This window comes from Polypterus senegalus, chromosome 4 (assembly GCF_016835505.1).
Source record: "Polypterus senegalus isolate Bchr_013 chromosome 4, ASM1683550v1, whole genome shotgun sequence".
NCBI lineage: Eukaryota > Metazoa > Chordata > Cladistia > Polypteriformes > Polypteridae > Polypterus > Polypterus senegalus.
The window spans coordinates 203752154-203764994 of NC_053157.1; the positions used below are offsets into that span (position 1 = coordinate 203752154).

General features: G+C 37.9%; 1 protein-coding gene across 1 annotated transcript in view; it reads right to left on the bottom strand.

The window, feature by feature from the left end:
- Positions 1–12841, bottom strand: part of LOC120527925 (probable carboxypeptidase X1) — a 127492-nt gene that overhangs the window by 10027 nt on the left and 104624 nt on the right. The window contains exons 8-10 of the mRNA XM_039751879.1: positions 12047–12243; positions 8228–8407; positions 5798–6092 (exon numbers count right to left, since the gene is read on the bottom strand). Of these exons, the coding sequence (XP_039607813.1) occupies positions 5798–6092; positions 8228–8407; positions 12047–12243 (672 nt within the window). The remainder of the gene's footprint in view (positions 1–5797; positions 6093–8227; positions 8408–12046; positions 12244–12841) is intronic.

Genomic DNA, 12841 nt, shown 5'->3' on the forward strand with positions numbered 1-12841 from the left:
CGCCGGACACAGGCTTGGGAGCCGTGTTGAGCCAAAGCGTCGGCGGTGTTGAACACCCGTTATGTACCTGAGCGGAAACTGTTGGACCGGGAGACCAGGTACGCGGCGGTGGAGAAGGAGGCTTTGGCGATCAAATGGGCGGTGACGCAGCTGCGGTACTACCTCTTGGGTCGCGTGTTCACTCTGGTGACGGATCATGCGCCTTTAAAGTGGATGGCCCTTCACAGGGAGTCGAATCCGCGGGTCACGAGGTGGTTTCTTGACCTGCAGCAGTACAAATATACGCTCGTTCATCGACAGGGGTCCCTTCATGCCAACGCCGATGCCCTCTCCCAGGCCCACGACCTCTCGGTGCAGGTCGCCCGACCCGACGGGTCTGGGCTGAGGGGAGTCTTGTCACACACGCGTGTGCATGGGAAGCAGCTGAAGGGCTTAGACAATACTGTTTATACATCTGCCCAGGGGCGGGTGCGCTGACGCTCTTTCTGAGTTCTCTGCAGGTCTTACCCGGGAAATCCCACCAGGAGCCGCCATTTCCAGGAAGGACACACCACCTCCGGTTCCGGCCCCAAGAATAAGGTCACTTCCGGTTCCGGCCCCAAGGGTGATGTCACTTCCAGCTCCGGCCCAGAGGACGACATCATTTCCGCCCTCTGAGCTATAAAGCTCACTGCCTTTGCTCAGGCAGGCAGTTCTGTCTTGGACTCTGTTGTGTAAACAACTGTTTTGAAATGTCTCGAATTCTATTGCAGCCAGGAAACCGCATTAAACGGGTGGCTGCCCCAAACCTTTTCACGCCTCTGGTCTCCGGTTATTACAATTGACATCCAGCTTGATACAGAATATAGAGTCATTCATAGAGAGGTCATTTTGTGGTAAGCAGGGTGCTGTGATAGCTTTCTTAGTGATTATTGGGACCTAATGAAAAAAATTAGTTTTTTTAGTCTTTTTTAGTTTGTGTCTAGCTTCCAAACTATCTGACAATTGTGACTAATTCACAAATACCATGTGGTATTGAAAAGGCCTGACCATTTACCCAAGCAGTATTGTGGTGAAATCTACCAATGGCAATAGACTCCAAAGAGGGACTCTTTTTTGCCATCTGCATACCTACTTTGACCTTGAACAAGTATGTGTTTTTGGGTCTTTAAAAGAAATACGTGATAATTAAGGTAAAAAATGTTAGATTTAACATTTTAATCATTCCTGCTTTCTTTTTTGTCTTTTGTTTTTTTGTTTGTTTTTTTTTTCAAAATATAAAATTAGATTATATTTATTGTAAGATAATAATCTGTATGGAATAACTGAGCGGCACGTAGGCGCAGTGGGAAGCACTGCTGCCTAGCAGTTAGGAGACCCGGGTACGCTTCCCAGGTCCTCCCTGTGTGGAGTTTGCATGTTCTCCCCGTGTCTGCGTGGGTTTCCTCCAGGTTCTCCAGTTTCCTCCCACAGTCCAAAGATATGCAAGTTAGGTGCATTGGCGATCTTAAATTGTCCCTAGAGTGTGCTTGGTGTGTGTGTGTGTGTGTGCGCCCTGTGGTGGGCTGGCGCCATGCCCAGGGTTTGTTTCCTGCCTTGCGCCCTGTGTTGGCTGGGATCGGCTCCAGCAGACCCCTGTGACCCTGTAGTTAGGATATAGCGGGTTGGATGATGGATGGATGGAATAACTGTATTTTTCAACAGTTCTTTACTCCTATTATTAATATTAAAACATATCCACTCTTTTCTTAGAGTATGTTGGAAGATGTTTATTTTAATAGTGTATTCTGTCTTTGAGAGGAGTCAGATGAGGTGGCTCGGGCATCTGATCAGGATGCCTCCTGGACGCCTCCCTGGTGAGGTGTTCCGGGCACGTCCAACCAGGAGGAGGCCCCGGGGAAGACCCAGGACACGCTGGAGGGACTATGTCTCGGCTGGCCTGGGAATGCCTTGGTATTCTCCCGGTAGAGCTGGAAGAAGTGGCCGGGGAGAGGGAAGTCTGGGCCTCTCTGCTTAAGCTGCTGCCCCCGCGACCCGACCTCGGTTAAGCGGAAAAGGATGGATGGATGGATGGATTCTGTCTTTGAGTTTTGCCTTTACACTGTATTATAATATCGTTAGCTTTGTAAATCACCTTTTGATTTTTCCTGCTGTTCATGCTGTTATCTCTCTATTATGTTACAAAATGTTTTCCATCGTTTCCGCATTATTCAGCCTTGACCACTCCCCTCTTCACCACTCGCCCAATCATCACTCTTACTGAGCACATCTTCTCCCCATACCACCCCATGGCACACTCAGTGCTGCTAACTCACCCTTCAATGCAGTCGGTTATAACGGCAAGGCAGAAAAACAAATGATCTATTCAAGAACGTCAACTTTTAGATCACAAATGAAAAACAGATGCAAGAGCTGATAATGAACATCGAAAAAAAGAAAATAAACAAAAAAGAGCTGCATATAATTAAAATCAAGAACAAAGAAAATTATCTAAAAAACGAAAATGAGAAAAATACCCCAAACAATATGTGTACAGAAATGCAAAAAGGCAATGTTTATAGAATGTAAGTTAGAGGATAAAATAATTCATAATGTTGTTTTTGATGAGGTGTTAATGTAATTTAATTTTAATTTACATTTTATTATGTTTTATTACATTTTACTTTTTCACTTTTACTTTTTACTATGTTTTATTGCTCATTGGTATTTAAAATAGACAGTTTGTAGTGACTGATTTTCTATCTATAATAACTAATGATCAAACCATAACTGGGTACGCACATGGGTGATACTTCACAAAAAAAACATTTCTGCCTGGCTTTTCCAAGTATTTATAATATTTACAATCAGGATGAGTATAAAATATGCTCAGAACTGGTATGGTTAAAATTAAATGACTTACGTTGGCTGTAGTTTGAACGTTTTCACCCAGGTAGCCTTTTCTCACTATTACACATCTTCCTAGTACAGCTACAAATATTAATGGAGGGCCACAGTTGTAGAGATGTAAAGATGTCTGTACTGTTCTTTTGGAATAAGGCCAGAATATTTATTATGGAATTTAGAGTGACACTTTTAAGTATACTTATTTTAAGAGAAAAATCAGATTTCAATAGTCCATCGGGAAGTCATTTAATGGGGTGCAGTGTAAATGTGGTCTATGTAAAGGGTGTACCCCACATGATAGATGGGGTAGATTCTGCTTCCGTCAGACAATGTCCAGATACAGGATGTTTTTTCCTGTTTATTCCCTTAATTGTTCGTGTTTTCCCTTTTTTATCCCTAAATTATTGTTTTGATTTAATAAATCTTTATAGTTTTCACAGCACTGCGCTCTTTTTGTAAAGAACTTAGAAATAAAAGGTGCTCTATAAAATAATATTAATAAACCATCAATTATAATATTACAATCAGCATTAAAGGGTCTCAGTTAGAAAATGATATGGTTGGAAGTGCCATGTAGTATTATTCTGTTTTAACCTGGTTCCAAGTTTGCACATGTTGCCTTTGGAATAGGCTAGACAGCCCAACAACTCATCCCCTGGAAAAGCAGAAGATAATGATTTTTTTTCAGCTCATCAGTCAGTATTTTAAAGGGTAAGGTAATATTCCAGTCCTTCTACAATATAATGAGCAGAGTTACTGTGGTGCCATCTACTGGACTTAGCAAAAAAGGATGTACAACACAAAAGTCCCGTATTTTACTTTCCTTTACTTAGCTCCCCAAAGGGGTTTAGTTCTATATTCTCTCCTTTTGGTATGGACTGCATTGGGACCTTCCCTTGTTTCATAAACCTGTCATATCTATATGTTTTCTAAGTCTGCTTTTACAGTTACAGAGTTGAAGGTTTCTTCAGTCTAACCAGGGCAGGATGCCAGTGTATCAAAGAGCTCATCCATCCCCATCCCTACACTCAATCATACTGCAATAACTATGTAATAAATGTAGTTGATGCAGGAAACTTAACAAATTAAAAAAAAATTCTGTTGTCAATCAAAAGAGCTTGGTTTAAATGATCTATTCACTCTTTGTTAAACTTCATATGTTCTTATGTTTGGTCGTCACCACTGACTTAAGCACTTGACTTTACATGAAGGTACTAAAGATTTGACAAATATTATACTATGCACTTGAATTGGAACCTTAATTTGGATAAATTTGAAAACACCATGGGAGGTCTGAAAATCAAACATACACCTTATGAGAAGGATTTAAGAGTCGTAGTGGACTCATCACTCTTAACTGTCAGACAGTGATCAGAAGCCATTAAGAAGGCAACCAGAATGTTAGGTTATATAGTACCATGATGTGTGGAGTACAAGTCCAAGGAGATTCTGCTCAAGCTTTATAATGCACTGGTGAGGCCTCATCTGGAGTACTGTGTGAAGTTTTGGTCTCCAGGCTACAAAAATGACATAGCAGCGCTAGAAAAGGTCCATTGATGAGTGACTAGGCTCATTCCAGGGCTACAGGGGATGAATTAAGATGAATGATTAAAAGAGCTAGGCCTTTTCAGTTTAAGCAAAAGAAGATTAAGAGGATACATGAATGATGTGTTTAAAATGTGAAGGGAATTAGTACAGTGGATCAAGACTGTTATTTTAAAATGAGTTCATCAAGAACACAGGGACACAGTTGGAAACAGCAGCCTTTACAGGGTAAATTCCGCACAAATATTAGGAAGATTTTCTTAACACAGAGAACAACAGACACATAAGCTACCAAGTAGTGTGGTAGACAGTAGGACTGTAGAGAATTTCAAAACTAGATGTGATGTTATTTTGAAAGAATTAAGTGGATAAGACTGGCAAGCTTTGTTGGGCTAAATGGCCTGTTATCATCTAGATTGTTCTAATGTTGTAAAAATGTGTCAAATAAATAAACACGTATTTGTAACGTGATAAATTGTGAGACAACACTGTAATGAGCAACTATTAATTTAAATAAATCACAATATGTATGTCGATAAAGAAGAGCAAACATAAAAAAAAAACAAGCTAGAGTGTTAAACTCTAGCAGTGGTAATTTTTCACTGTTTCTCCCACTCTTTTTATTAATTTGATAATCAAGTTGTGTTCAATCTCTAGGTTCAACATTCATTTCATAGGAATATATTAAATGTCTTCGAAGGATGGTTTAGCACAATATTTGCAGAAATGCCTAGCTGCATCAAAAGAAAATGTTACAAAATTGTGAGTGTATGAACAGAAATGAAAAAAATGAATAGCTGCCGGTTGGGGTACATCAGTACTTTTCCTGCACCTGCTTTTTCCATTATTTGGACATATCTCTTATGCACTGGGGTGTAGTGATGAATTTGGTTGTTAAAAAAAGGGTCTGCAAATCATTGACTCTCTGGATCGGGACAAAGGCCCATCTGTGAAGATCCTCTTGTGGTAGTGCAGATGGTGTGTAATATCAGCAAATGTGGAAGGTCAAGTGCATTTTGATGCAATGCAGTTGTCATTATAAATTTTCTAGACATCAGATTCAATATGAGGCTTTTGGCTGTTCCTGGCTGCTCAGAAGACAAGGAGGGTACTAGCTGCTTAAACTGTAGACCTTTCACATTTTGAATTCCATACTGTTGAGTTTTTAAATACATCCTTTTGAATTGTAAATGGACTGGGGGAATTAGCAGTTCTTTGGTGCATAAAAGCCACAACAGTTGGGTTGCCTTGATTCCATATAAATGTTCTTCACCTTTTATTCATTACTGTTGTCCTGAATAGTGTAAAATTCTTTTTGTGTATATTAAACAATATCAATTAGCACAGCTAATATTTTGGAAAAAAAGGTTAAAAAGGTAATACTTACTTCCTGGTACAGTGTGCCAGTTGGCTCCATTGATTATGTTGTTCTCTCTCATGAAGTCTTCATTGTGGCAGGGCCTACGATCGGGGTCTAACATGACTCGATTTGTTGTTGCGTACACTGTTGCCAGCCAACGGAAGAAGCTGTCATCTGGTGTGGGTGTCAGCTCTTTTGGAGCCCAGTCCCTAGTCATATCGTATGGGTAGGTGACCACTAACTCCCCACCATGCAAGTTGGCACTAAGGACAAATGGGATTTCTTGCATCCAGTTTATCACTGCTCGTGTCTCTAATGCAACCTGATGAATAGGAAAAGAACATTTAGCTTGAAGTTACAGGAGGTGATCCCTCTGGAATTTGGAGTGTTCCTTAACACTCTTGCTACAGAAACAAATAACAGGCTTGCAGTAAGATGTTTTCTTTGTCTTACTTACTTGACCTCACTTGCAGTATTGTGAGATCAACCACCAGAAGGGAGGATCTGGACATGGACACAACGGGATCCTAGTCCAGCACAATTTCAGTTAAATTACTAGGATTAATACATGGAACGAGCTGAAAATTCACCACAAGTACTGTATATAATACAAATAATAATACCTGTTGGAAAGAGACTTTTGCCTTTGCCTACATGGTTAGTTTGGTGCTTAAGCTAAGTAATATTTTTTAAGGATTTATTCTTTGTCTTGCCTTTATAAGGAGCTGTTATTATACTGTAGATACTCTAGTTTGTTATTCCTGTATTAAAATCAAAGCACAGTATACAGTAAGGAAAGTTTAAAGAATTCACACTTAATGAATGCAGTCATTGTCCAACCCACTATATCCTAACACAGGGTCACGGGGGTCTGCTGGAGCCAATCCCAGCTAGCACTGGGCGCAAGGCAATCCAGAAAAATTCCTAATTAATCAATAAACATGCAAATCTTCTTATCTGATTATTTTACTTTCACTAAAGAAGCTCATGTTATCTTTGATGCTGAAGGAGCTGTTTGTAAATGGCTTCATTATTATCTTCAGTGACTGCCACCAGTGCTGTCCAAAGGGTTTCCATTCAATATCAGGAAAAACCTACTCATGATATCATTGTGACACTGATTTCCTTACCTCGTACCTTTCTTGTTTAACCTTGCTGAAATGCATCATGAATACTGAAATGCATGGGCATATGAGGATCCCCCACCGAACTTTGTTGAAGTGTGCACTACCAGTATTAGGTAAGAGGAGGTGCCCATGCTAACTGCATTACCTCTTTCTTCCTCTGCAGCGCTGACAAAACCACCCAAAAAGAGCATCTGAGCCCCACCCAGTAGCTCCACTCCTGCCCTGCACTATAAATATCAACATCAATGGAAGGAATGGTGTCATACTAGGAGCAGTGTCCCCACATGTTGGATATCCCCAAACCTGATCTGCTCAACAGGGCAATATCATTAGAGAATCCAAATAGGTTAGTGATGCAGTGTTGATGCCTCTTTTCTGTTTTTACCATACAAGTACTATTTTCAGTTCCCTTTTCTCGACTCTAACATTAAACAATGTGGCCCAGTAGGTCCCCCAACTTTTTCTGAGAACTCCTCCGCTCTTTTGTACCTTCACAGTTCATAATTATTTTCTTTATTATTTAGGAAAAAGTCACATAAAATCAACAAAAACAAAATGTGGATAACCTGTCATAGACTGTACCTATTTACTTTTAGAGAGATAATTTAAAAAAATGCGGTTCACGCATTCACAACCATATATTGACCGTTTAAGGCCATATCACATTACGTGAGTTTGTAGACATAATTTACATAATATTAGCAAGATGGGTGCTCATCATATTCAGCAACTTAGTATCCAACATGTCCCAGACAAAATCAAACCCTTAGTTGTAAGGGTTAAGAGGTTACAATAAATGGGCGCTTAGCAAGAAGTACAATACATACTGTATAATGTAGTGATGAGGAATAAAGAATGTGGATGTTTTGCATCTCACAAACAGAAGAGAGGCTCAGCTTTCTGATGTCCTGTATTCTATGTATCACTAATGAATGGAAAAAAGAAAAAAATAAATACATAAAGGGAAGATATTGCAGCTGAAATTCCCGTACCTGCAAACACTTCACGTGGGTACCAGAAAAAGAGTTGAGCTCATGATACTCTAGAATTGTAAAACTCTGAACGAAAGTTTCCCGACAGTCAGGTAATCTGACATTTCCTGTGACGGGATCAACAACGGCATTTGTCAAGTATGACATCTCCTCTGACTAGAAGTCGTGTAATGTGGCATTGGCTTTAAGCACATCAGAAATATTCCTTCACACTTTTCTGTCCAGGGCTCAACTTTTCAGAGGTTTTAGGGTGCTAAAATATTGAATAACATTTCCAAATCCTTGTCCTTAACTTTCTTTAATTTTTCCATTAAAACTTAAGGGCAGTAGCACCTTACCAGAGCATCCTCAGAGGTATAATATTCAGGAATGGGGATGTAGTGGTTAGGAACCTTTTTTTCATCCCCCTCTCTCTCCTGTGCATCCCACATAACAGAATTCAGATCAGCAAAATTGTGGTTCATGTCAATTCCTTCATAACTGTAGCGCCCAAGCGCCCAACCAGAGAGTTCAGATCCCTATGTAGAAAATAACAACAGACAGAGCTGTGGGTGAACATACAAATAGGAAGACAGATAAAAACATATACTTATCTGGATGAGACAACAAGGTGATTTTATATGAAAATATAATGTGAAGTCCTCAATGTCTCAACGTGAAATAAAGTTCTGCAGACTCTGACAACAATAACTTAAACTCAATACATTTAGCTGCTGTTGTCTAGTAAAACTAAGTCCAAGAAAGAACTCCACTGTCAGACACAATAATCAGCAGTGTAATCATTTTTGTTGTCATTTCCTGGTCAATGCTGATGATGGTAAAAACTTCACATTAGCAATTTGTGCACATATTAAGGCTTTCATTAAATCTTAAAAGCATCTTTGCCAAGTGTCCATATTAAAGATTTCTGAATCACTGTGGTTTAATTTTAAAGCCAGTTTTACTGAAATAAGCAGATTTAGAAAATTGAATGCATGTATGTTTCCATTTAACATTTTTTAGTATTTTGCAAATATTCTTGTTTTATATTGCTCACACATGCCTTATTTCAAAACAACGCTGTTTAATGATTAAATATTTTACTTTATATAATACAATTCTTAATGTTTTCCAAGTAAATGTATTTGCAATCAAAACCTTTAAAGTTCTCATATGGTAAAAGTACATTAAGTATTTCATAAAATGTATGCTTATAATGATGATAATCACAGAAATCTCTTGCCAAGAATAACTGCATTCTCACTCAGGGCACGCAGGGTGAGGCGACAAGGCATGCCTTAGGAGTATTTTAGTAAGGGTGACATTTTCACATAACTTTTTCTTTTTTTTAACATTACAAAATAATAATACAAAACTTTAAGAATTAAATACAAATCCAGTGACTTTCAGATATATACTATATGAAAAATTTAAAGAAATATTTTCATTTTTAAAGTTTCAAATTTTACATAATGCAGTTTGCTATATATACCTCAACACGCTGTGAGCGTTCAAGAATCAAAATGGCAAATGCACATTTTGAAGCCACATGTTGGTCCATTGCCATTCATTTTCCTGATTTTTTTACATATCACCAGAAACTCTATTGATCAATTCTGGAGCAATAATAGAGTAAAGTCATGATGGTAAAAATGATTTGAGAAGCTCATACCGCCTGTGTTTGACTCTGTATGTTGCTACAGCATACTTAAGCTACAATCAGACTGCACTTGAATGTGTTCCAATTCCATTTCTTGGATCACATGTAATTTTTTCTTTGACTATTCAAATATGTTTTGCAAGTGATTCAAATGTGATATGAATCTACAAAATGAATAAAAATGTATTAATCAGATAGGTAAAACCTAATAAACAAATATGAGCTACATGCTTACTTCTAATTGCTTACAGTACAGGATGTGTTTGAGCATTTGAAGCAAGACATTGCAGAAAACATGTGGCAACTGCAAGTGTTCCTTCTTACTTTTTCTTTTTCATTTCACATTTCTTTAAAAAGATCAAATCTGTGTCACATGAGTGAAAAATATATTGTCTTTGAACAATAGCATAAAAAATCTCTCTCAGAGTGGCTGTCAATTTAACCCACCAACCTACAAAGTAGCTTACAATGATGGTGACAGTACAGTTATAATTCTAGCATGCAGCCCCTTAAACAATAATTATAAAGATTACAATTAGACCCTTGTACTAAACTGGCCAGCATATCATAAACACAATATTCAATGAAATAGACATATAATGATTATTTTTAAACATTTAGTCCTCTCTGAAGTTCTCTCTGTGCCACATGCCAAACTAGGTAATACTGAGGATATTAGGATATGAGGATATTAGAAGGCCTAACACATGGCTCAAATCTTGTGTAGGACAGAACATTAAATAGGTTTATGGAGCATTGGGACAAATGGAACTTATTCTACTGTGACGAGTTACATTTGAACCAGGAGGGCACCAATGTGTTTGGAAGGCATATGAGTAGGTTAGTTGAGGATTGTTTAAACTTCAGGGAGTTTAAGACAGGCCAGGTATACTCATCACTATCAACTTCCAGACAGTGTCCAGAAGTCATTAAGAAGGCTAACAGAATGTCAGGTTATATAGCTCAATGTGCAGAGTACAAGTCAAAGGAGGTTGTGCTTAAGCTTTAAAACACACTGGTGAGGCCTCATTTGGAGTACTGTGTATAGTTTTCATCTCTAGGCTATAAAAAGGAAAAATGACAAAGAAGAGAGACTAGGCTTATTCCAGGACTGCAGGGGATGAGTTATGAGGAAAGACTAAAAGAGCCGAGCCTCTTCAGTTCAAGGAAAAGGAGACTGAGAGGTGACATGATTGAAGTGTTTAAAATTATGAAGGGAATTAGTACAGTAGATCGAGACTATTACATTAAAATGAGTTCAACAATAACATGAGGACACAGAATCTTGTTAAGGGTGAATTTCTCACAAACATTATGAAAAGTTTTTCTTCACACAGAGAACCATAGACACATGGAATAAGTCACCAAATAGTGTAAAAGACACTAGGTCTTTAGGAACTATCAAAACTAGGCTTGATGTTATTTTGGAGAAGTGGGCAGTACTGGAAAGTGTTGTTGGGCTGAATGGCCTGTCCTCAAGGAAATTTTTCTAATGTTATAATGTTTACCCATGATTCCTGTTTACTATATCGCCATTAATGGATGCAAAGAATTTATTATCACTATCCAATTAATGCACAGCATCAGTTTTCCAGTGAAACTATGAAGAACCTTTTTCACGTGCCAAGAGCAAGTCATTGATGGTGGTGAGCAACAGAGTAGGACAGTTGTGGAGTTTTATCAGACGTTTTAATGTAAACTCATCTGAGCTATATCTGTGCTCATAGTTTGATCTAAATCTGTCTCTAACTATGGATTCAAAGTCTACAGTTGCAGTCCTTTGGCCATGTTTATCAATGATTTTTTCTTCGCCACATCTGCATCTTCTATGCTATGCCAGTTTAAGAATTATTATTATTGGATTATTATCTATGTTGTAGCCTAGAGTTTTCTGCACCTCCCGCAGTGTTTAAGATGCGCCCATATATATCGCATTGTATATATACTAAAATTGTATATTATACAATATATACTAAGATTGCATTATTTTGTAAAATTTTGTTAATTTCTAGAATCTGTTTAAGGCGTTAGTCACACTGTCTTATAAATGTACAGTATCTCATATTTACGCCATGCATTAAAAATCGCAGCGCCTTTTAGCTTGCAAGACAAAATTTCAAACATAAGAGTTAATTTAGAGATGTGTGCAGGAGGAGAGATACAGTTGGGTATCATTTCACATTCACTTTCCATTTATACATTTGCATTGTTTAAAACGCATATTGTGTGTTTTATTGTTTTAAAGTTTTTTTTTTTACTAAAGTAATATGTATATATTGTCTGGTATTCTGAGAATGTACTATATTGTTAAGGCTCTATAGCAACATGTATTGTATGTAAATGAAATATATCATCTCATGCCTAATAAGGATACGTGCTGGGTGGGTTTATGATACGGCCACTTAAAATGCTTCTTGCCTCAGACTGCATTATTTAACATGATGGCATCTCTAAATAACACAAATATCTAACTAGATAAACAGTTAGAACATAATCCCCAAAATAAGGCTCACTTTACTTTTTTGTATGCCTGTTCATATCCATCAGGGTTCATGGATGGCAAGAGGTGAATTCGTGTTTCTTCCACCAGCCTGACGATACGGGGGTTTCCATTTTTGTATTCCCGGCACATGTACTGCATTAGGTTCAACAGGAGCTCCCGGCCAACTACCTCATTACCATGCATTCCAGCTACATACCGAAACTCCGGCTCTCCTGGATTAAAAACAGGACATGAAAAGCAAGAAGATTAATAAAGAAGGATGAATAATTTGTTAAAACAAGAAAACTGCAGTGTAGATCCAGTTTCTGCTGTAAATATTTAAGTCCAAATTTCTAAAATTTGTACAAATTTGTAGAACTGACCCTTCAGCTATTTCTGAATTTTCAATGGTGGTTCAACTAACTCTTTAGATTTTTTTTTTTATTTTATTAATTTTATTACAATCCATACATAGCAATCAAGTTTTTACAAAAAAAAAGAATTATGTTAAGAACAGATCGATCCCCACCTCTGAGAGAGAGAGCAAGCCAAACGGTGTAAAATTTAAGGCTTGTAAAAATACCTAAATTAATAAATTCTCTGTGCTTTATAAACTTATTTTAAAATATTACTGATTAGATCCTGCCATGTTTTGAAAAAAGTCTGTACCGATCCTCTAACTGAGTATTTGATTTTTTCCAATTTCAAATAATATAACACATCGGTTTCCCACTGACTTAAAAGAGGAGAGTTTGGGTTCTTCCAGTTTATCAGAATAAGTCTGCGTGCCAAGAGTGTAGTGAATGCAATCACAATTTGTTTGTCTCTTTG